The 25,380-nt window shown below is 47.9% G+C and overlaps 1 protein-coding gene across 2 annotated transcripts in view; it reads right to left on the reverse strand.

Annotated features, from left to right (window-relative positions):
- Nucleotides 1-2,096: 2,096 nt before the first annotated feature.
- The window catches only part of BAG4 (BAG cochaperone 4), a 41,275-nt gene continuing 17,991 nt past the window's right edge, over nucleotides 2,097-25,380 (reverse strand). Inside the window, exons 2-5 of one of the 2 annotated variants that reach the window (XM_088480381.1) lie at nucleotides 6,276-6,368; nucleotides 5,884-6,132; nucleotides 4,498-4,665; nucleotides 2,097-3,865 (exon numbers count right to left, since the gene is read on the reverse strand). In XM_088480381.1, coding sequence (XP_088336507.1) covers nucleotides 3,413-3,865; nucleotides 4,498-4,665; nucleotides 5,884-6,132; nucleotides 6,276-6,368 — 963 coding nt within the window. In that variant the 3' untranslated portion in view covers nucleotides 2,097-3,412. Of the gene's footprint in view, nucleotides 3,866-4,497; nucleotides 4,684-5,883; nucleotides 6,133-6,275; nucleotides 6,369-25,380 lie in introns of both variants that reach the window. The other variant, XM_088480380.1, reaches the window with a different exon arrangement.

Raw genomic sequence — 25,380 nt, forward strand, 5'->3', positions numbered from 1 at the left:
CACATCTTACACTATGGCTCCTTGTATCTGGAGACGTGGAGTGCACTAAGGGTAAGTTCATGTAACGATAACCAAGATAGAACGGCTACACCTCTCGTGCTGGTGATGGTGGACTGATACCACGATACACAATGCTGACAATCAGCAGCACTAGCAAGAAGCTTCTCATTGGCTAATTGTGTATTGACCCTTGTAGCCAATCACTAGTGTGACTGCTATATTATATTACGTCACGGCCATCTACTTGCATTACCTAAATGATTTTTCCATTTGGACTATAAGAAAAAGTTTCTCCATGTGATTTTTAAGGCGGAAAACAGATTTTTGCATTTAATTTAATGTGGGAGATGTGAATTTCTCATTTCTTAATAACAGTGACAATACACTGTTCTGTGTACAACACTTCATTAGATTATTATATTGTGTACCATTATATACAAATTTACTGCTAACCCTTCCCTACACTGTTGTGGATTGCAAGTATACCCCACTGGCTACTCCAGACATACACCTGGAGTAAATGCTCGCGATGTCTAGCTGGATGTGTGTCCAATTGAACATACACATGTGTTTCATGTGTACATTTTTCTGCTAACAAGGGATGCGTTTTCTTTTCTACGTGAGCACTTCATGTGGGGTAACACAGTAATGCAAGGTTTGTGTTGATCAGGTTCTGAATAGGTGTACAAGAAATGTGCAGTGTATTTATATAGACCACCACTGTGCATACAGCCTGCACACACTGGAGGAAGCCCTGGCATACAGACTGCGGTACTAGGCAGGAGGTGCCCATCACTAGATTCCACAGTGACCACCAGAGGGGGGTTTGAGAAAGGGAAGAGTTCAATGCAGCATCACATTAGCTGTGACAGCTCGCAACGAAGTCCCTGCGTTCCACTTTCAGGCTTTGGTAGGAAGCTTTGTATTACCTCTTTAAGGGTTACTCCATGTAAAAATAATAAAACAGGATTTTGACCAATTAAAATCATGATGTCCAGTACTAAAACTTGATGGCCTAACTCCTGATCATTGAAGCAAGACTTCTGCCCAAAATCAGGTGTGGAAGACTTCAAATGGCTGTCCCGAATATTAATGCAGACATGTTGTGCTCATCCCACACTCACTAGCATCAGTTGTAACCATGGCAACAAGCTGCGGCCTGGAATGACTGGTGACAGAGCTTTAAGGTGCCCACACACATACCAACTTTCATCCAATTTGGCCGATTTTGACGAATCGTGACGACAGCTCATGTAAAAAATGGCCAAATCGTGAGTTTCTACTCTCACGATGCTCGTCGTACCTCGCATCTTCAGATCTGCTGTGCTATAGGGCAGATTAGCCAATCTGGGATACAATGCACTGGCTGCAAGACAGATCTTAAGTCAGATTGGACATTTTTAACTCCAAATCATGACCACGACTGCCTGGGGAGAGTTCAGGGGAAATCGTGTACATCGGTGGATTGGGAGCAAGTCGGTATATGTGTGTGGGCACCTTCAGACATTCACAGCCAGACAGCCAACTGCAGGAACAGCAGGCTCTGTTTTCCAAAAGCAGATGTTGGCTACAAGAGCTACCTCAAACATCAGGAAATATTCCAGTTTGTTGCAGTATTCATCATGAGTTTAATTAATCAAGATCAGTTTATAATGGCACAAGCCACTAAGACATGACATAATTAGAGAATTACAGTGGATGCATCATTTATTTCTGCTTATTAAAATGAACCTTGCAGATGTTCCGATTGCTACTGTAATACAAAAGTATACAGACTAAGCACCCATGTTATCTCTGTATGGCTTTATTTATGAAACTCAACAAGTGCTTTCATTAGATCTATATATATATATATATATATAAATAAATGTACACAGTAATCTGCAATCCTCAGTGCAAATATAAAACCTTTCGGTTAGACCCAATACAGCTGGATGTGTTGGGCTTCAAGTCCCTCCTGACGCCATGCGGGTACAGTGAGCATCCCCCCCCCCCCCCTACATCAGGGCTTTTTTGCAAACAACAACTTTCGGTTTCCCATTAATTTTTTTCATTTTTAATTCAAAAATCGTTCTACAGTCAGTTTCCTGAGATGAAATAACTCTCTTTTTTTTTTAATTTTAGCTATTATTATCCTGGCAGGATAATCACAACCCTTCTGTAATAATGTTTACGATTGTCTAATTTTCCCCCATGTTCAAACACTTTTAATTAAGAGGTTTCCATACACCGTGGCGTTACACAATCTTCATGAAGCAGTACGTACGTATAGGACCTCGGATTTGAAAAGAAAATACTGTGCATGTCAGGACCGCCAATAATAAAACACAAATTGGCTTATATACAACAGCACCAATGACATCCACCAATGTCTGTTTTTATTCCAGGAACTCCCCTGAAATATATTCAGTTCTGATAAAGCTGTGATTGCAGACGGGGATGTTTTACCAATACAGTAGTCTTACTGGCCATAATCCCATAGAAGGACACTGCAGTCAGCCTGTCCTCAGGCTACGGAACAAATGCACATATCTACAGGTAAGCCAATTTATGTTTTATGTTTAGTGGTTCAATAATCTCCTGCATTTACAATCCAGAGGGTTAAAAAAAAAATTGCAGAGACATCAGAAAGGTTTTCATGGCATGTCTAGTGCTCCCAAATGTCCCAGTTTCCACAGGGACAGTCCCCTCTTTTGCCACTGGGGGGTAGATTTATTAAGGCTTCTAAAAATTTAAAGTGGTGGTATTATCTATAGCAACCAATCAGATTCTGTCTATCATTTTCTGGGATGCAATATAGAAATGATAGCTAGAATCTGACTTGGCAACACATTTAATTTTTAGAAGCTTTAGTAAATCTACCCCATGATCTTTAACTGAAAAATCTTTAGTTTCCCATAGTCCAGAAGCAGCCAAAATAACAGGACAAGCGAGGATTTAGTTTTAGGGTGGAGCTTCTGGTACAAGCACACTTCAGGTCCCATATGGTGAACTGCTAAATAATCCAATGATGCAGTCAGTTGCTTTATCAGAGATCATCTTCAAATGGCTTTAAACAGTTAAAACCTCTTTATTTCCAACCGGTATTGTCTACTTAGAATCCTGGTTACCAGAAAAGTCTCATAGTTCTACATAAAATACACCTCTGATGGACAGGTCCCTGGTAACATTATCTTTCTATGTTCCCCGACGTGCCTGGAATAGTGGTAATCCATTTGTACTGAATGTCCTGCTGTCTTAGCCTCAGAAGACCATACACAGCTCTTTTGGAGATTGGTCTTCATTACTTTCTCTTGTCATCTTCTCTTTTACACCTTTAATCTTTTTTCCATGGCCAGAAACTTCATGGGATCTCGACATTATTTGTTAAATAATGCCCTGACTGGTCTCCCCAGAGCGACCCAGCGAGTAATCACAGTCCTTTCCTCTCCAGTGACTCCAGAATCATCTGCAGTCTCCTGACGGCTTCTTTCCGTGCCTGCCGAATGCCGTCCTGCCCATCGGTTTCTACCGAATCTATTTCTAATAATTCCTTGGTCAACAGCTCTTCTAAACACCGATAACTCATGTCAGTCTTTTTCCCTACAAACTCATCCACCTCTCTTTCTAGTTCCACCACCCTCTCCAGGACCTGGTTGATCTTCACAATGCTAGGGTGGGTGCCAGGGTGGACTTCTTTGGCCCTAGGATCAGGTTCTTGGCTTGGAGCCTCTTTCCTGTTGTACATTTGGGGAGAGGCGCTGTAATGAGGATTAGGCGGAATAGAATTAGGTTTGGCTTCAGGAAGTGGGCCTTGTTGAGAAACATCAGGATGATAGCCCGTGAAAGGCCTTTGATGGTTGTAGTTAGGTGCTTGAGGTGTATCCTAAACAAGAATTAAGAGACAAAAACCAATGAGTCCTTTATTTCACTAACTAGCTGGGGGGTTTTATGCTTAATTTGTCAAGAAACCTAGACTTTTAAAGCAGAATATGAACTACAGGTCTATGTAGTCTGCCCTTTTTGTGTGTTCTTTTAGTCTCTTTTTGGGTATTTAGTTTTTTGTTTTATACTCCAACTCCTATGTAATCATCAGTGTTCATTGTCATTAGCCCCGACAAGCTCCTTGTATCAGTCATACAATTCTTACCTATTCTATTCAGCAACATGCGAGTCTTTCTTCCTTTATGTCGTGTGCACATGTATATCAATACTGCTTTCAGCTAGTCAGGTATTACAGGGACGTGTCCCATTCAGCTCCTCTTACATGTTTTAAGCAAAGAGACAAGTTACTAAGCTCAAATAAATAATGGATGACAATGTGTTAACCTGGACTGGTAATGACTGGACACTATCCGATTCTAGTGTATAGAGTTCAATTACAAAGCAGAGAAAAGTCCTATAGTGTACGTATATCTCTATGCACAGACTGCAATGCTCAGTGTACATATCCCTCTTACACAAGATCACAGGGACAGATGGGATGATCCCTGACCAGACAATCAGACAGACTCGTACCTTTCCATCATAAACAGCAGGTTGCACATCTCCTCCTGGCCACGGTGCTCTGCCACTTGTCATGTAATGACTGCCGTTTGGGTTGTGTGGTGCAGGTGGAGGCGGAGCATTATGCCACTGGTAAGGGTTGGGGCCTCCGTACACATTCCAGCTGTCATCTCTTGGGCTCTGTTGAGGCATTGACTGCTGTGAGAAACCAGACATGGTGGATTGGTATAAATAAGAAGTTCTAGGCCAGAAACCTATAGTAATATGTGAGGCTATTCTTGTCACATTCACGGATAACCCGACCATGTAACCAAAAATTCAAACGTTACATCTATTTATATACAGCGCTAGAGAACCACCATTGTTTAACCTAGACGACCCGTGACTAGGAACTAAGGGGGTCATTCAGACCCGCTCGCGAGCCCCGGCGAGCGACGAGAAATACGTAGCTCGGGGTCTCGCAACAAAGGCGGCGTGCTGTCGATGGTGACTGACAGCACGCCCCCTTTGGTGGGCGTGGCGGCCAGACGGAGGCGTTCCTATGGGAATGCCTACCATCTGAGTACGGCCCCACTGACATCAGTAATGATGTCAGTGGGAGTGATTTTGGCTCTGATAGAGCCAAAATCACTCCTGGGCTTGCGGAAGCGAGACCCTACCGCAGGGTCTCGTCGCAAGCCCGATAGTCTTTGACCATCGTGACCATCATCATGGATGCTCGCATAAGCTGTGGGTGGTAACCCACAGCTATGCGAGCGTCCATGAGGACGCTCCATTTGCAGGTAGGAGGGCCCTGATTCAGAGCGAGCGCTCTGGTCAGAGCGTTCAGCTCTGAATCCAGGCCATAAGATTTGTTTGGCTCCTGTGACTGACAGAATTTGAAAACTTTCAAATACAAAAATTATTTTTTAATACACTATGTGGTGATGCAGGCTAAGCATCTGGACGTTTGTGCCCATGTAGAGTGATCCATATAGCCACACCTAATAATTAAATGTCAACCCATGTACGTTACGTACATGTTTGGTAACCCTATACTGGAGAGAAATAGTAGCCAATATTTCAGTGTAAACATCTGGGAACGTTCAGATGATATATAAAAAAAAGAAAGTGAATTTTATTTGTATTTCATATACTTTTTCCTATACAATGCCCATAAAAGATAATACTCCGACGTAATACTAGAAGAAAGCTCATTCTGGTTTTAATCTAACCCCTTCCAAAAAACTGTTTTATTGTTGGCTCAGCACATTATGTACGGATAAATAATACACAGGCCTGAACACAGAGGCTGAATCAGATGTCACACTTGTGCATCATGTGTGTTTCTCTCACATTAATAGTAATAACTGCAGAAAGTCCCTTGGGCTATACCCAGAAAGAGTATCCTCTACTCACCGGACTCTGGTACTGAGGAAACTGTGGACGCTGTGGAGACATGTTGTGGCCTTGCTGAGGGTATCCCCAATGGGAGGGGCCGTGTGGAGCCCCCGGCTGCATGGATGGCTTGTATGGATCCACTGGGTAAGCAGGTTGTGCAGCAGGAGGGTAGTAGGGATTTGCTGGGTGGAGGCAAGGATAAGCTGGACTCATGGAGGGCTGAGTATAGGGCGCCCCATATGAACCATTCGTATAGGGCTCTATCCCCTGTGAGGAAATGCATCAGGCATTAGTTGCCCCATAGATTTGCAGATATATTATATACACACAGCAATGATAATGCAGTGGGACATATGAGACATGAACCGGTGATGTGCGATTGTGCTATCAGAGAGGATGAATTCACATACCTGCCCACCAACTGAGTAATTGGGGGGATAAGGAGGGCGGGGGAGGCCTGCAGAGGACCAGCCGCTTGGATCATACCCAGGATATGGAGAACTCTAAAACAGATCAGAAAGAAATGGGTGTTTAATATACACATAGTTCCCATCTCTAGGTACAGCCAGCTGAAATTAAAGTGGAGAAAATATAAGACCATAACAATGACGAAGATAGAATGACATTAGTCCCTTTTCCTCCTCTCTCCTGTGTGTGTATTACCATGGGATTGTGGTCTATGGCCCGGATATACACTGATGTGACTGCAGACCATCACTGGAATACAGACTCATCCGCAGGGCAAGTAATTATGTCCCTGCTTCCTAAGGGCTCTATTCACATGAATGTCGATTCCTCATACAAAGATGACTGTGTCCAATGTGTGTCAATGAAAAAACACTTTAACAGTAAGTGAATTATAATTATGTTTCTCTAAACTGCATGCATCAACCATGTAACCAAATGTCAGTGACATTGTCAGAACTGTACAGATGGCTCGTAATTACAATATGGGATGTAGTTATATACAATCCTGGTGCCGGAACGCCGGCTAAGGAGTTATGACAGGCGTGAAAATGCCGGCGCCTGCCATAATCCCGACGCCGGAAAGTGGAACGACGCGGGCCCGATCAAGGTAAGTAGTGGCGCCGTGGGGGGAGGGAGGGGGGCAGGAGGGGGGGTGTTTTGGGGACCCCAGGGGGACTTACTGTTAGGCACCCCCCCTCCCCCCGGTAAGGTTAAGGTTAGGCACTAAGGGGGGGAGGTTAGGGTTAGGCACCACTAAAGGCGGGTTGGGAGGGGGGGCAGGTTAGACTGACTTACCCGCGCTGTCGGCATTCTGTCCTGCCGGGCTCTCCCTGTCGGGATTTGAACCGGCGGCTAAACAGCCGCCAGTAAAACAATCCCATCCCTACAATAGACATTGTCTACAGGTAAAATACAAATGTAAAGAGCTGGCATACATACACAGCAGGTAAAAGCACACCTCACTTATACTCATCTCATTAGGTGGCACTGAAGCTAGTCACTGTTGTGCCGACACAGGATAAGCACCTTGTTACTGGTGTCGGCCCTCACCAGCTCTGAACACATACATCTCTATATGCCTTCTGTACACATTAATTACCACCAGCCTGATATAAAGCAATTTCTAATTGAGACGGTGAGTTCCTTACATCCATCCCATAGCACAGATTGACAGCTATGTTAATTGACAATATAAAAGGAGCATGTTATTCATTCAGTGTAATAAGCCGGCCTCTATGGATCTGACCACCAGTGTGACTGTTCCTAAGGGCAAGCTCAGGGAGGAAAGGAAGGTGGGTCTCTAAGGATGGCAATAGTAGCCGAGACCAAGGAAAAGCTCCAAGTGCAGCGGAAGCCCACTCTAAGGGATGAAGTCAATTCTCTTTACAGAGATGCAGCAACCGGGTTAATTTGCCGGAGCCATTCAATTGACCGCATAGCACCCGGCTGGGAGATGCACCTTACCGCCACTAATGTCCTAGGCTTAGTCCGCTGTAAAATGCATCTCCCTGCTTAAGTGCCGGGCGTGATGCTGTAAGCTCACGCGGTAACACCGCAACTACCCCCGAGGCACTCGTCAGCACGGATTTCTGCTCACAAGATGTGGACAATCCACTCCTCAAACTCCTAGCGCTCAAGTGATGTTAAATATTATATATATATATATATATATATATATATATATTTTTTTTTAAATCAACCTGCAGCAAATTAAAAGAAACGTTGTGTTAGAACTTCTTAGATAGAGAATCCAAAGAAACAATACATCGCTCCTCTGGGTTAATGCAATGAAAATGATATAAAAGTCTGCTCCTTTATAGGAAAACATTGCGGTGCGGATGTGATAAAATATATAATTGTACTGGTGCATATTTTATATTATAGACATTCATAAAAAAAGAAATAAATCACATTGGTAAACTGTAGTTTCTATAGTGATTGATACACTGGCTAGGTACAAATATAGTAGTTTAAAAATATTAGTCTTTTATTCTACAATGTTGCTAATGTTCAAGTTGAGTGCAAGCAGGAATCTGGGTTTACCGCACGGGCTACTGAATAGCTCCAGGCACTTAACTCGGGAGCTACATCCCCTCAAAGAGAACTGAATGCCCCCTAATAATCCAGATTAAAAAAAGCAAACAAAATGGTGTGTATGGGGGGATATAGTATATGGTGTACAGAAAAAAAACGGACCACCCAGCAATAAGACTATAAAAAGGAGATGCTTCCCCAAGACAACACAGACCGAGAAACATCACCAGAAACACAAGAATGTAGAGAACTCATGTACATCAATGGGCAGCAGATATAGGGCGGAATTCAATTGTTTTGCCCCTCTACGCGCCCAACAGTAGCTATTCAATTGTTGATCTTGTCGGGCGCGATCAGCTGCCTGCGCACCATTTCAGCTCGCACCCCGCGGGGGTGGAATTAAACAGCGTAGAATGTTGTTTCAGTATAGTAACAATGTAGCTTTCAAATCATTTCGCTTCTCAAAGTATAGCCCACCAAGTTACTCGCACGCGAAGAATCCACGCTAATTGAATATGTCCGGCGCGGCAATTAGCTGCAGGGTTTGAATATGCCCCTATATGGAGAAAAGTATTTGGCCACACCTGTTAATTATTGAATTGAGGCGTTTCAAGTAGACCGGTTGCCAAAGGCAGTCTCCATTTACAAACACTTGTGATACAAGATTTGTAGTTCTGAAGAGCTCAGTGACTTCAAGTGTGGTACTGTGATAGGATGCGTGGTCCTGTGATAGGATGCGTGGTCCTGTGATAGGATGCGTGGTCCTGTGATAGGATGCGTGGTCCTGTGATAGGATTGAGCCTTTGCAATAAGACGTTCGTGAAATGTCATCCCTGCTGGATATTCCACGCTAAACTGTAAGTGATATTATTAGAAAGTGGAAGAGTTTAGGAACAACAGCCTCTCCGCCTCGAAGCACGTAAAATCACAGAGTGGGGTAATGACTGCTAAGGCGCATGGTGTGTAAAAGTAGCCAACGTTCTGCTGATTCCATAGCTGAAGAGTTCCAAACATCCACTGGCATTAATGTAAGCCCAAAAATTGTGTGGCGGGAGCTTAATGGAATGGGTTTCCATGGCCGAGCAGCTCCATACAAGCCTCACATCACCAAGTCCAATGCCAAGCGTCAGATGGAGTGGTGTAAAGCACAGAGACACTGGACTGTGGAGCAGTGGAAACGTGTTCTGTGGAGTGAATCACGCTTCTCTGTTTGGCAGTCAGATGGGTGAGTTTGGTTTTGGCGGATGCCGGAAGAACGTTACCTGCCTGACTGCATTGTGCCAACTGTGGAGGAACCTGCTTATCATCTTTCAAGCTTACACCCCTTGAGGAAACACTATAGTCGGAGGTTCCCTGAATCTGGTACCACTCAGTCTGAACTTTCCGGATCCCTGGTTTGGGTGAACTATCCTTGATAGATATGCTTTATGCAAAGTGACTTTTTTGTACGTGTTCTTAATACCTATTTTAAATCATAAAGTTGTGATATACCAGCCTAAGTCTTTTTTTGTTTTTGTGCTGGGCTATATTTCGAAATCTTATTAAGTTCATGTCCCGATTCATCTCACCATTGGTTGGAATTGAGACAAGCATAATTATCCTTTCACATGTACGCACATCATTTATTTGAAACTAAAGTGTTTCTCACTATTAGCGCCTATATATATTTTATCCACTAGACGATTTTTGCAAGCGATTGCACGATTACGACATCGTTAACATGCAATCGCTTGCATCGGGCATGTTTTGGTCGGAAGCAACCAGCGATGCGCGTGCACGCTGGTCGCTTCCGACATCTATCATCGCCCGTACATGCTGGTCAACCTGATGGTCCAGTCAGGTTCAGCATGTGCGGGGATGATGGATGTGCCTGGACTGAATGTTCAGTGTAGGCACATCACTAGATTGCAATGTCGTAATCGTGCTCTAGTTTGTATATCTAGTAGTAGTTGGGGGGGGGGGGGAAGAGAATATATATTATATATAAATATAAACACACACGTTTATCTCAGCTGGTGTGAACTCTGGGGACTCCATACCGTTCAGGTGCCGATACTAACATTTAAGCCATGCACTTTAGACTATAATCCATCAGGGGCAGAACTATGGGAGACAATGGAGGCGCCTGCCGCCGTGCTCCAGCTCTGAAGGGGCACCTCCTCCATTGTCCACAACATATTCACCCCACTTAGGGCTGTAACTATGCACCCGGAGTGTACTGTCACGGTCGCCCAACACATGGCACCCCTTCCCAGCACCTAAGAAGCCACCATACACTAGTGGGGAGCTCCATGTCAGACCATCAGCTACTGCCTTCGTCTATCTATAGCCTGTCTGCATGCGAATTGCTACATTACAGTGTCAGTGGTTGTGACGGGGGGGTTATTTATCAGAGGTTCCCATACTCGGTCCTCAAGGCACCCTGACAGTCCAGATTTTAAGGCTATCCGTGCCTGACCACAGGTGACTTACTTGGTACCTCAGTCAATTTAATTTAACCACCTGTGCTCAATCATGGATATCCATGTTTGGGAACCTCTGAGAGACAGACAAACAGGTAATATAATGAATACACTGATAAAGTTATACTGATAAATACACTGATAAAGTTACTTGCCTTGTGACTGCAACAAGGAAAGGTGCTCCCACACTAACAGACTTGTATCCTTACCATGGAGGAGTATTACAGGGAGGTGTCCTAGTCAGCTCCTCTTACATGAGGTAACTGAGGATGAGTAAGTGAATGGCTGGAGCAGTGTGAGCAGCATTACTGTAATAGGCGTGGCTGACGTCATCCTGCTAACAAAGGTTTGTTTTCAGAGCTGGGACAGTTACAGGTTATATGTGAAAAATATGAGATATGGTAAGAACTTACCCTTGTTATCTCTATTTCTACGAAGTCCATAGGGTTCCACAGGATACCTTGGGGTATAGGTGTGACGTCAGTCGCAGGGCACCAAAGAGTTAAGCTTTCAGCCTCCCAGGATGCACTAGGTCCCCCTCCTATACCCCGCCCCCGAGCCAAGGCACCTCAGTTAGTTACCAAGCCATAGGCCGGAGGAGGAGAAGGAAGAGAGAGAACAAAGATCTGGACACATACAAGAATCACATTCTCACCAGAGGGAGACGGAAAACCGGTGACCAGAGCAAAGCCCATCTGCAGCACAGGTGCGACAGGGCGGGAGTCCTGTGGAACCCTATGGACTTCGTAGAAATAGAGATAACAAGGGTAAGTTCTTACCATATCTCATATTTTCTACTTCAGGGTCCATAGGGTATCCACAGGATACCTTGGGGATGTCCCAAAGCAGTATCCTTTAAGGGTGGGGACGCTCCTGTGCAGAAAGGAGAATCCGCCGCCCGAAGGAAGCATCCTGAGAGGCGAAGGTGTCAAACCTGTAATACCTCACGAAGGTATGGACAGAAGACCACGTAGCAGCCTTGCAGATCTGAACTGCCGAGGCACCACGTCGAGCTGCCCACGAAGGACCCACAGACCTAGTGGAATGAGCCTTCAGAGAAGGAGGGACCGGTAGGCCTTCATGAAGATAAGCTTCAGAAATAGCCATACGGATCCAGGCTGCCAAAGTTTGCTTTGAAGCAGGCCAACCCTTTTTACGGAAGCCAAAGAGGACAAACAAAGCGTCCGACTTCCTAAACGAAGAAGTGCGGTCAACATAAGTCCTTAAGGCCCGCACAACATCCAAAGAGGCCTCACCCACGGAAAGACCCGGTGAGTTAAAGGCCGGAACAACTATTTCCTCGTTAATATGAAACTGGGAAACAACTTTGGGAAGAAACTCGGGCCGAGTGCGGAGCACTGCCCTGTTCCCATAAAAAACCAAGAAAGGGGGTCTACAAGAAAGAGCCCCTAACTCAGAAACACGTCTGGCCGAAGCAATGGCCAGAAGGAAAACAGTCTTAGCTGTTAGCCATTTAAGATCCACTGAGCCCAGTGGTTCAAACGGCGGTCCTTGGAGAGCCCTCAGGACCACAGCCAAATCCCAAGGCGCCACAGGTGGAACAAAGGGCGGCTGAATGCGGAGAACACCCTGCATAAAGGTGCGCACATCCGGGATTGTAGCAATCCTACGGTGAAACCAGACAGATAGGGCCGAAACCTGTACCTTCAAAGAAGCAAGGCGAAGCCCATGATCTAGTCCCGCTTGCAGGAAGGCGAGAATCCGAGACAGACGAAACTCCCGCGGTGCATAACCTCTCGGTCGACACCACTGGAAGAACGTATGCCACACGCGATGGTATATCCTCGCGGAAGACGGTTTCCGAGCTCGTAACATGGTCCGCACCACAGAGCTGGAAAACCCCCGGGACCTCAGCATGGCCGTCTCAACAGCCACGCCGTCAAAGACAGCCGAGTCAGGTCCGGGTGAAGGCAAGGACCCTGAGACAGAAGGTCCGGTCGTAGCGGCAACCGCAGAGGAATGTCCACGGACAGACCCTGAAGGTCTGAGAACCAGTGCCGTCTGGGCCACGCGGGAGCTATCAACAGGAGCGTCCCTCCTTCCTGTTTGAATTTCCGGATTACCCGTGGAAGAAGGGAGACCGGAGGGAACAGGTATGCGAACCGGAACGTCCACCGGACGGACAGAGCATCCACCAGAGACGCCCCTTCGTCTCTTGTGCGAGACCCGTACACCGGCAACTTGTTGTTGTGCCGGGACGCCATGAGGTCGATTTCTGGAAGACCCCACCTGTCCACCAGTAGTTGAAAAACGTCCGGGTGCAGGGACCATTCCCCCGGATGAACGTCCTGGCGACTTAGAAAGTCCGCCTCCCAATTGAGCACTCCCGGGATGAAGACCGCTGATATGGCCGGAAGATTGCGCTCCGCCCAAACCAGGATCCGAGAGACCTCTACGAGAGCCGCCCGACTGCGAGTTCCTCCTTGCCTGTTTATGTAGGCCACGGTGGTAGCGTTGTCCGACTGGACCTGCACCGGGCGACCCTGGAGAAACCGCTGTGCCTGCTGGAGAGCATTGAAGACCGCACGGAGTTCCAAGATATTTATTGGAAGCTCCGCTTCTGTCGGCGTCCACCTGCCCTGGAACAAGTGTGGACCCGAAACTGCTCCCCAGCCCCGAAGACTGGCGTCCGTTGTCAACAGGACCCAATTTGGAACCCAGAACGGACGTCCCTTGTTGAGGTGGGTCGTCTGTAACCACCACGTAAGGGACAGGCGAACCTCCTGGGTGAGCACAATCGTCTGGGACTTCAGAGACTGAGTCAGCCCGTTCCACTTGGACAGGATCAGGTGCTGCAGAGGTCTGGAGTGAAACTGGGCGTATTCCACCATGTCGAACACCGACACCATGGAGCCCAGTAACCTCATCGCCGAGTGTAAGGACACCCGGCGGCTGTGCAGACAACTGCGCACCCTTGACTGTAAAGCAGAGATCTTGTCCTCCGTCACGAAGATCCTTTGCTGTCCCGAGTCCAATAAGGCTCCAAGATGCAGAATCCTCCGAGACGGGATTAGAGTGGACTTCTGCCAGTTGATTAGCCAGCCGTGCCGTTGCAGCAGTGCAATGGTCAGGTCCAAGTGGCGTAACAGGAGCTCTGGAGATCCTGCCACCAATAACAGGTCGTCCAAATACGGCAACATGCGGACTCCCTGCAGCCGCAGAGAAGCCGCCATGACCGCCATCACCTTGGTGAAAACACGTGGTGCTGTTGCCAGGCCAAAAGGTAACGCCCGAAACTGGAAGTGGTCGCTGCTGATTGCAAACCTGAGGAACTGTTGATGGCGCCAAAGAATAGGGACATGCAGGTAAGCGTCCTGTATGTCCAATGACACCAAGTAGTCCCCAGGTTCCAGCGCCAGAATGATGGACCGTAGGGTCTCCATCCGAAACTTCGGGACCCGCAAAGACTTGTTGAGTGCTTTGAGGTTGAGAATCGGACGATATGACCCATTGGGTTTCTGTACCAAAAATAGATTTGAATAGAAACCCTGGCCCCTCTGGGAGAATGGAACCGCCACTATAACTCCAGCCTGGAGCATAGTGTGCAATACCTTCCGCAGCTCCGTAGCCTTGTTCCGGTCTGATGGGAGACCCGTGGTGAAGAAGCGAGCCGGGGGTCTGTGCCGGAAGGAGAGGGCGTATCCGTGGGAAACCACCTCCAGAACCCAAGTGTCTGTCGTAGTGGTCGACCAACACTGGGCGAACTGTAGCAGGCGGCCTCCCACCCTGGGATCCCCCAAAGGGAGGCCCGGACCGTCAGGCCGCAGGCTTGTCATCTGGCTTGGGGGCCGGACGTCTGGTACTCCATGCCTGCTTCCGGGGCTTGACCGATTTCTTAGGGCCAGCCTGTCGAGGAAACGACTGTGGTTTGGGCCTGCCCTGGGCCCTAGATGACCGAAAGGACGATGGTCCCGAACCAGAAGGAGCAGCGGCCGACGGGAGACAGGCAGATTTGGCTGCCGCCAGCGTGGCCACAATCTTATCCAGATCCGGACCGAAGAGAACTTCTCCGGTAAACGGCAACGCTTCCAGACCTTTCTTGGAATCTGCGTCCGCCTTCCAGGATCGCAGCCACAAGGTGCGACGAGCAGCTACCGCTGCTGAAGAAATTCTAGACACCAGAGTACTAATGTCTAGAGCCGCCTCGTTGATGTAGGTGGCCGAATCACGGAGATTGCCAATCAACTCCGCCTGATCGGCCGGACAGTCGGATTCAAAAGAAGCCTCTAATGAATCCGCCCAGCGCTCCATCGCTCTGGCAACCCAGCAAATGGCCATAGCCGGCCGTGCTGCCCCCCCTGCAAGGGAATAAGCGGACTTCAGGCAGATTTCTACCTTGCGGTCCGTAGCATCCTTAAGGGAGGACATGGATGGCATCGGCAATGTGGCACTACGGACAAGACGGGTCACGTGAGAATCCACCTGTGGAGGGGATTCCCACTTCGCAAAATAATTATCCGCGAACGGATAAGCCACCGCCAGGCGTCTCTGCGGCTGGTATCTTTTGCCAGGTTGTTTCCACGCCTCCTCTAAATGGTCCACCAACTGACCCGAAAGAGGAAAGACTGTGGCATCGCCCTTCACATCTTTGAAAAAGGCATACTTAGATTTAGCCGCTGGGGGAACTTCGTCCTCAATCACCAAGGCTGTGCGGACCGCCCGAATAAGTCCAGGAATATATACTTTGGACTTAGCATCAGCGTCCTTAGTATGGAGAGGTTCCTGATCGTAAGGATCTAGAATCTCCCCATCATCAGACGTCCCTTCGTCATCCTCATAAGGAGCGGACAGAGACGCCACCGGCCTTTTATGAGACCGCATCACAGACTCCCCTTGCAACACATCCGACAAGTGCTGTACAGAACTCGTCAGGGAGTTAACCCACGCTGGCTCCTGAGAACCCGGGAGCGGGGAAATAGGGAGACTGTGGGGTACCACCAATTGTCGTGGGAACCCCTGCATGGGTGACGACACCACAGACTGCTGGGACAAACCCATCGGAGTAAACGCGGGCTGCGGAGCTAACTGGCCCACTAAAGCTGTTAACGCCTGAGCGAAACAAGCCCAGGGCGGCTCCTGTACCGGTGCTGTAACCGTAATAGGCCGCGCCATGGACAAACACTGCCGGCAAAGGCCCTCCGTACTACCCTCCCCCTCCGCTAACGGTACTTTGCACGTGGTACACTGTAGCCGGAGGGGAAAATCACTTTCAGACATGATGGCACCACGTATGTGACCTCTCTCACCAATTAAGTATTAAATAGGCGAGAGACCACCCTGCAGCACCGCACCGCAAGGGCTTTAGCAGAAAGAACAGGGACAGTAATAAAGCTGACAGTTTAGAGAAGAAAAGATTACAGGCAGCAGCGCTAGCACAGTCACATACAATGCAGAAAAATAACAATTCCTGCACTAACAGCGCTGATCACTCAACTACACAGACACAGGGCCTGGTAGGACACAGCGCTGCATACACAGACCTGACCACAGCGGAGGAGAGGTATGCGGGGGGACCCAGACCACGATGCTTCCTTCCAGCGCTTCCAGCAGCGTTCACCATGCGTTCTGGAGAAGATGGCCGCCGAGGAGCAGAGAGGAGGCTGGCCTGGGGGAGGAGCGCTGCCACAGGACCAGTCGGCAGCATGCAGAGAGGGCTGTGTGCAGCGGGGGAGGCGCCGGCTGTGAGACAGGGAAGGCGCGCTCCCCTGGCATGCATTTAACCCCTGGGACGCCGCAGCGCTACCGCTCTGCTGCGGTCCGCTGTCCCAGGGGGTAGTGGAAGCGCAGGTTGGTCGCCTGGCTCCACGCTGCAGCCAGTCCCCAGGGAGCCCCCTGCCTGGGGACTTAGGACCATGTGATCAGCGGGGACCCACCGCGGGACCCCGCTGCTTACCTCTGTCCCCCTTGAATCCGGCCATGGTCCGGAGCATCTGGGGTCACCGCTAGCTGTGACCCCAGACGCCCACCAGCATCCCCGGATCAGTACCGGCGTTCTGGTACCGGCGGGGTGTAGGGAAGACAGCATGGACGTCAGGACTGACTGTCCATGCTGTTCATCCAGTTGTGCAGCCACAGCTGCATGAAGAATAAGCTTCAGGGGCTCTTCTAGCCCCCACTCCAACAGGTGCACCCGACTCCGGCCGGGCACCAAACTAAACTGAGGTGCCTTGGCTCGGGGGCGGGGTATAGGAGGGGGACCTAGTGCATCCTGGGAGGCTGAAAGCTTAACTCTTTGGTGCCCTGCGACTGACGTCACACCTATACCCCAAGGTATCCTGTGGATACCCTATGGACCCTGAAGTAGAAATAAACATAGCATGACTGTGTGCGACTGTATGCAATACACCAGCCGATATTCATTTTCCATCATCTGCCTCCAGTGTATATATCTCCTTTACACAATGATTTTTTCTCATCTGTATCTCTGTGTATAGAATGCAGTCTATGGTGTATATATCAGACTTACAGAACAGAATAAAGTCCTATTGTATATCTCAGTGTAGTGGTTCCCAAACTAGGTCCTCAAGGCGCCCTAAAGCTGGCCACACATCTAAAGATTATCTGTCCAACCAGCCAACTAGTTGATTGTTTGGAATGAAAATGGGATTTTGGTACCTACCGGTAAATCCTTTTCTCTGATTCCACAGCGGACACTGGAGGTGCTTACGCTGGGGTATAGAGGCGTGGATAGCTGGAGCCGGCACTTTAAATAATTTATAAGTGTGAAGCTCCTCCCCCTCTATGCCCCATCAGCCCTCAGTTTAGAAAATGAAGACCGAGAGGAGATGGAGAACAAGCGGAGTGAAAGGGAGAGAAGAACACACAATAATCAAAACATACAACATACGGAACAAACCGAACAGGCAGGCGAAGAGCGCTGAGGTGGGCGTCCAGTGTCCCCTGTGGAATCAGAGAAAAGGATTTACCGGTAGGTACCAAAATCCCATTTTCTCTTTCATCCACTAGGGGACACTGGAGGTGCTTACGCTGGGGACGTCCCAAAGTTTCCCCCACAGGCGGGAGCGCTCTGCGGCACCTGCAGAAGTAGGCGGCCAAAATGGGATGCCGAAATAGCCAACGTATCAAATTTGTAAAACTTGACAAACGTGTGAACTGAAGACCAAGTGGCCGCACGGCACAATTGTGACGTGGAGGCTCCCCTACCGGCTGCCCATGATGCACCCACAGAACGTGTGGAATGAGCCGAAATGGACGAAGGAGGCCGGCGGTCAGCACTAACATAAGCCTGCTGAATAGTCAACCGGATCCAACGTGCCAAAGTCTGCTTAGACGCTGGCCAACCCCTCCGAACCGCATCATAGAGTACAAAAAAAAAAAAACACGACTCAGACTTACGGAGGGAAGCAGTCCTGTCAACATAGATGTGGAGAGCTCTAACCACATCCGAGGTAGAAGAACCACCAGAGTCCTCCACCAAAGACAGTACCACAATAGGCTGAATAATATGAAAAACTGACAGTACCTTGGGAAACCGTCCGGAGTTCCTCCCTATCAGCATGAAACACAAGGTAAGGTGGCTTATAGGACAGAGCACTCAATTCTGAAACTCTACGAGCCAATGATAGAGCCAGGAGGAGGACCGTCTTCCAAGACAAGTACCTAATATGAACCTCTTCCAAAGGTTCAAACATGGACGACTGAAGAGACAAACACCAAATTCAAGTCCCAGGGCGCTATCAGAGGTACAAAAGGAGGTTGCACACGCAAGACCCCCTGAAGAAACGTCTGCACCTCAGGAATGAGGGCCAATCTCCGTTGAAAGAAAATGGAAAAGGCAGAACCTGCACCTTTAAAGTTCCAAGACGAAGGCCAGAATCCAGACCAGTCTGAAGAAAAAAAAACAGAAACCGGGACAACCGAAAAGTGGAACACCATGAGACATAAGAACGCCAGATGCGATGATAATGCGCAGCCGAAAATGGTTTCCTGGCGCGTAGCATGGCGGGAATAACAGAGTCTGGGATTCCTCTGCGTCTTAGGATATCGGGTTCAAGAGCCACCCCGGTAAACGAAGTTGCGCTAGGTTGGAGTGTATGAAAAGACCCTGCTGTATCAGATCCGGGCGCAGAGGAAAGGGCCATGAATCGTCTGCCAATAGGAACCGAAGGTCCAAGAACCAACTTCTCCGAGGCCAGTTCAGAGCCACGAGAATGACAGAGACTGACTCGTGTTTTAGCCTTTTTAGCAGTCGAGGAAGAAGTGGAATCGGAGGAAAAAAGGTAAACGAAGTCGTAGATCCACGGAACTGTCAGAGCATCTACTGCCTCTGCCTGCGGATCTCGAGTTCTTGACACGTATACCGGGAGCTGACGATTCAATCGTGATGCCATGAGGTCCACCTGAGGACATCCCCATCGACGTATCTGCGCGTTGAATACGTCTGGATGAAGCTTCCATTCCCCGGGATGGACATCCTGGCGGCTTAGGTAATCCGCTTCCCAGTTGTCCACACCAGGGATGAATACCGCCGACAGGATTAGTGACTGGCTCTCGGCCCACCTGAGGACCTGAGTTACTTCTCGCATGGCCATGTGACTCCGAGTCCCTCCTTGGCGGTTGATGTACGCGACGGCCATCGCGTTGTCGGACTGAACTCTTACCAGACGAGTCCTTAGAAACTCTGTTGCTTCTATCAGAGCAATGTAATCGCTCTGAGTTCCAACACATTTATTGGCCACTTTTGTTCTAGAGGGGACCATCGACCCTGAAAGTGATAATCGAGGACTACTGCTCCCCATCCTCGAAGGCTGGCATCCGTTACGATGATCCAGTCCCACACTCCGAATCTTCGGCCCGCTAAAAGATTGTTGGATTGTGTCCAGAGAAGGACCACTCTGGTAACTGGGCTCAGACGGATCTGTCGATGTAGAAGCAGATGAGATGATAGTAGGTCCAGCTGAAACACCCTTGAGTGGAACAGCCCGAACTGTAGTGCCTCGAAAGCAGCTACCATCTTCCCCAGGAGACGCAGACAAAGAAGTATAGACCTTCTTTGGTCTGAGTAACAGCCAAACTAACAACCGGATATCCCGGGCTGTGTCTATTGGAAGAAAGATCCTCTGTGATGCCGTATCTAAGATCATGCCCAGAAGCAGGAGCTTCTGGGAGGGATTGAGATTTGATTTCTTGAAGTTGATTATCCAACCGTGTTGGATTAGAGTCTGATATGTCAGGAAGGCATGACTTGTTAGAAGAGATACCGATTGCGCCTTGAGTAACAGGTCGTCCAAATAAGGGACTACGGGGGTCATTCAGACCCACTCGCAAGCGGCAGTGCGTATGCGCGAGACCCGGACTGCGACAGCCAAGCTGTCGCTCCGGGTCTCGCACCAAAGGGGGCGTGCTGTTGATGGTGACTGACAGCACGCCCCCTTTGGTGGGCGTGCCTGCCAGACGGAGGCTTCCCATGGGAACGCCTACCGTCTGAAGCCGGCCCCACTGACATCACTAGTGATGTCAGTGGGAGTGATTTTGGCTCTGATAGAGCCAAAATCACTCCAGGACTTGTGGCTGGGAAACCCTACCGCAGGGTTTCCGTCGCATGTCCGATGGTCGCGATGGTAAAGACCATCGCGACCATCTTTTTGGACGCTCGTATATGCTGTGGGTGGTCACCCACAGCTATACGAGCATCCAGGAGGACGCTCCATTTTAATGGAGGAGGGCCCTGATTCAGAGCGAGCGCTCTGGTCAGAGCGTCCGGCTCTGAATCAGGCCCCATGTTCACTCCCTATGACCGAAGGCGAGCAATCATGACTGACATGAGTTTGGTGAAGATACGGGGAGCTGAGGATAACCCCAACGGCAATGCCTGAAACTGATAATGATCTTTCAATATGGCGAAACGCAGAAAAGGCTTGGTGTGGTTCCCAGATGGGAACATGGAGATAGGCATCCTTGATATCCATGGATAATAGGAACTCTCCTGGTTCCAAGCTCGCAATAACGGACAGCCGAGACTCCATTTTGAACCGATACATCTTCAGATACCGGTTCAATGACTTGAGGTTCAAGATGGGCCTCACCGATCCATCCTGTTTGGGTACTACAAATAGATTTGAGCAAAACCCCATACCTCGTTGATGTTCTGGAACCGGAACTAGCACAGATGATATTACTAGAGCCCGGATAGCCTCCTGTAGAACCATGGCCTTGTCTGCAGGTATTGGCAGACTTGTAGTAAAGAACCGAGGTGGAGGGGACCTCGAAGTCTAAAAGGTACCCCAGGGAAATTAGTCTGCGGATCCACGGTTCTGGAGAGGTCTGGTTCCAAACCTGTTGAAATCCTTGCAGGCGGGCTCCCACTGTAGGTGGTCCCAGGTGGGACTGAACACCGTCATGCCACCTATTTCTCAGTTGGTCTAGGCTCCTTTCTACGTGCAACCGTGTGTGGGCGACCTCTACCTCTGTCGCCTCTTGCTTGTGAGGGAGCACCACTGGCTCTACCATGAAAGGAATTTGGCGCACGAAAGGAACGAAACAAAGGTCCAGCGTAAGCTCTTCTGGGAGCCAGTGCAGTTAATGGGAGAAAGGAAGACTTACCCCCCGTGGCCAGGAATATTAATTTGTCTAATTCCGGGCCAAACAGCATGTCGCCATTGAATGGTAAACCCTCCACCGCACGCTTGGATTCTGCGTCCGCATGCCAGGCGCATAACCAGAGGGCTCTGCGGCCCGAAATACCAGAAGCGGATATGCGAGCACTAAGCTGACTGATATCTTTTGACGCTTCTCCCAGGTAAACTGCAGACTCACGGCTGTGTTCCCCAAGCAGTAACAAGGGTGGGCCTAAGTTAGGCACCTGCTGCGGTATAAATAGATCTTAGCGTTGTCTCCAATTTATGATCCGAAGGATCCTTTAGTACTGTAGCTCACGGTACTGGGAGCTTAGAGAGACGGAAGACAGAGGCATCTACTGGAGAGGGTGTTTCCCACTTTTCCCTCATGAATGATGGAAAAGGGTAGCTAGACTGAAATCTGCGTGGAAATTGGAACAGTTTATCCGGTTGTTTCCAGGCCACTGATAGCTGCTGTTGAAGATGCAGTGAGAACGGAAAAAAAAAAAAAAACCCGCTGAGCTTTCACTAAATAATTCACACTCCTGGGATGCAGGAATTACATCCTCAGGTATGTTAAGGATTTTTCTGACTGCCAAAATTAGAGATTCCACCCCGGGAGAGGTGGACTCTAACTCTAGAGGGGTCTCATCCTGTAACGCTTCCTCCAATTCCCCTTCGTCAGTCCTTGTAAGGAAGCGGAGGGTGCGGACACAGCTGAACCCATTACCTGTACCAGGGTGTCTAGAGACTTTGTTAGCCCAGCAACCCAGGGAGGCTGAGACTTCCGTGCCTCAGCTAACTCAGACGTTAAATCCGTCATTACTCCTACCATGTTAGATGCCCATGTAGGCGCAGGTGAGGCAGTATTAGCCATAGGTGGATCAATTGCTATACACGCATCACATAACGTGGACCCAGCATGTTACACCTTAAACAGAAACACCCTTTTGAGACGCCTTTGTTCTGTTTGACATGGATACACACAGTCACCACACACAGAGGGACAGAGTACAAACCAAAGTAATGAAAAACAGAAGGCTGGCTTGGGACACAGAGGAGGAGATACACCCCACTCCCTTCCCACAGATCGGATTCCCTGCACCCCCAGTGCATTATGCACAGCCTCTGTACCAGAGCCTTCTGTGCTTATCTGAAATGGGGAGCCAGAGAATCCAGCCTTCTGTATGTCTGCAGCACTCTTCCTGTGTAAGGGAGAGATGCAGGCATTTAACAGTTAAAACAACGGCAGCCACACTGTTATCTACAGCTGCTTGCCGCATATAGTGGAGAGAGGGAATAGAGCCCGCGCTGATTAGGCTCCGCCCCCTTCTACATTCCCTAAGGGCTCAGATTATGGCAGCTATGTGGCCATTACCTCCCCCTCCGCGTGTATCAGCGGGGAGAGGGGAGAAGCAGGAAGCCGGGTGTAGCGCTGTTTCAACAGCGCTATGATAAACAACACAGCGCAGCATGTGCTAGCGCTGGTCAGCGGGGAGAAGCAGGGAGCCGCGTGCACTGAGTACACACAGCTTCCCTGACACAGCAGGACGGGAGCCACGTGGGCAGGAGCCGGGGGATGCGCAGCTTGTTACTCACTGCGTGTCCCCGGAAGTCTCTCTCTCTCGGCAGGTCAGCAGAGTCTTCTCTTCTTCTGTGTGAAGACTTGCTGTGGCGGTAAGGAGCTGTCAGGAGCTCTTTTAGAATGAGCCCTGCGCACTCCTTCCTGGTGTTTGCTAAAACACCAGGGCGCCAGGTACCCGGACCCCACCTTTTAGATAGGTGGCGAAGGGTACCGATAGGAGTGTAAAAGATGCTTTGAAATAAAAAAATTAAATAAAATGAATATATTTGCTGGAGCACAGCATAATGTGACCAGCTCCTAGAGGCACATTTTCTAAACTGAGGGCTGATGGGGCATAGAGGGGGAGGAGCTTCACACTTCTAAATGATTTAAAGTGCCGGCTCCAGCTATCCACGCCTCTATACCCCAGCGTAAGCACCTCCAGTGTCCCCTAGTGGATGAAAGAGAAAATCTGGTAACGTATGAGAGTAAAGGATGATCAGCAATTTGCTCCTAAATGCCAAAAAACAGATGAAAATGGTCGGTCAGACAAGTTTGTTAAATGTTTGATCTAAACGATTTGTTCAAACAACAGTTTTTGTCCATTTTCCGGCATTTGGGAGCAAATTGCTGATTGTCATTTGCTTTCATACCTTACTAGATTTTCATACCAACCAATCAACTAGTTGGCTGGTTGGACAGATAATCTTTAATGTGCGTACACATGTAACAATTTTTTGAACGATTTAACTATAACGACGTCGTTATCATTCAATCATTGAAAAAATCTATCAGTTTCTGCGTTATAAAAATGAACGATTATCGTTTGTGCGTGTTCCCGTTTGTAGTTCATTCTGACTGACCAACTGAACAATTTTCATTAAGGGAAGTTCAAAAAATCGTTCATTACACTTTATAAAATCTGACAGATAATCTGACAGAAAATAGTTCATAAAATCGTTGGTAACAAAAACGTTGTGTGTGTGTGCACCTTTACAGTGCATACACATGGTCAGATTTTTCTTCAGATCTGAACGATAACGATTTAAAAAATTGTTCATATCTGAAGGAATATCTGACATGTTTGAACGATGCGCGTTCCCGATGGTCAGATAACGATATCTGACATGTTTGCAGTTAGTTTTGGACAATTTTAGTCATTTTAATGCAGTCAAAAATCGTTCACAGTTCAAATCATGGTCAAATCGTTCATCGGACCATGTGTATGCACCTTTAGATGTGTGGCCAGCTTAACTGTCCAGGTTTTAAGACTATCCATGATTGACCACAGGTGACTTAATTAGTACCTCATTCATATTAATTAATCCATCTGTGCTCAACCATGGATATCTTTTTTTTTTTTAAACAATTTTTATTGATAGGTTTGCAAATAACATAAATAGTACACATCTGGGTTGTATACAATCATACAATATAGAATGGTCAACAGTTATAAAACACTTGAACATCACAAATATATCCAATCGTAACATCATCAGAGTCAATATATTTAACAATATCTTAGAAGATTCCAAAATGAACATACAATCCAACCCTCAAAACAATCTGAAATTCAAAAGGGAGGAGTGCTATTACTAAGAACCTCCAGGTTATACCAAGAAGTGAACTGAAAACATTTCCTCAAATTTTCTTTCATTACTGGGGATAAATTGTATATGTATGGGAGCCATGTGTCAAAGAACCGTTTGACCTGCTTTTCTTTATGCAATGATGCCTCAGACCAGTCCATAGAAAATAAAAAAGAAATTCTAGGGTGTAATAGTGTTATAGATATAGGATCTGATGAGATCCATTGAGATAAAATTGTCTTTTTAGTGGCTGCTGCCAATTTTGCAAGTAACACACGATTACCTTTGGAGGGGCCATGAACAGTATCCTGGGGGTGAATATCCCAAAAAGCCCAAGTTTTTGTGACTACAAACTTAATCTTAAGTGTATTATTGATAATTTTGAAGATTCATCCACAATGCTTGCACCTGAGGGCAGTCCCATAGACAGTGTATAATATTAGCCTCTGGGGTTCCACACTTATAGCAGTTGGAAGTGGAAGACTCACCGATGAGGAACTTCAATTTTGGTGTAAAATATGCCCTGTGTAGTATTTTCTGATGCATTTCAGTATATGAAATTGAAATTAATTGTTTATTTAGTTTGACATAAGAAGCTAATATGGTTTTCAATGAAAGCTCAGGGAAATCAATGTTCCATTTTAATAATCCCACATTACCGGAATCTATATTAAGTCGCGAACGAGAGTTCGCATATATCTGTGAGGTAGAATAGAGGTTCTCAGGTCTACAGCGCACCATGTTATCCAATCCGCATTCCATGTCCCTCTCACCTAACCCATGCAATATTGATTGTACAT

This window comes from Taudactylus pleione, unplaced genomic scaffold (genome assembly GCF_031769625.1).
Source record: "Taudactylus pleione unplaced genomic scaffold, aTauple2 ptg000253l, whole genome shotgun sequence".
Lineage (NCBI taxonomy): Eukaryota > Metazoa > Chordata > Amphibia > Anura > Myobatrachidae > Taudactylus > Taudactylus pleione.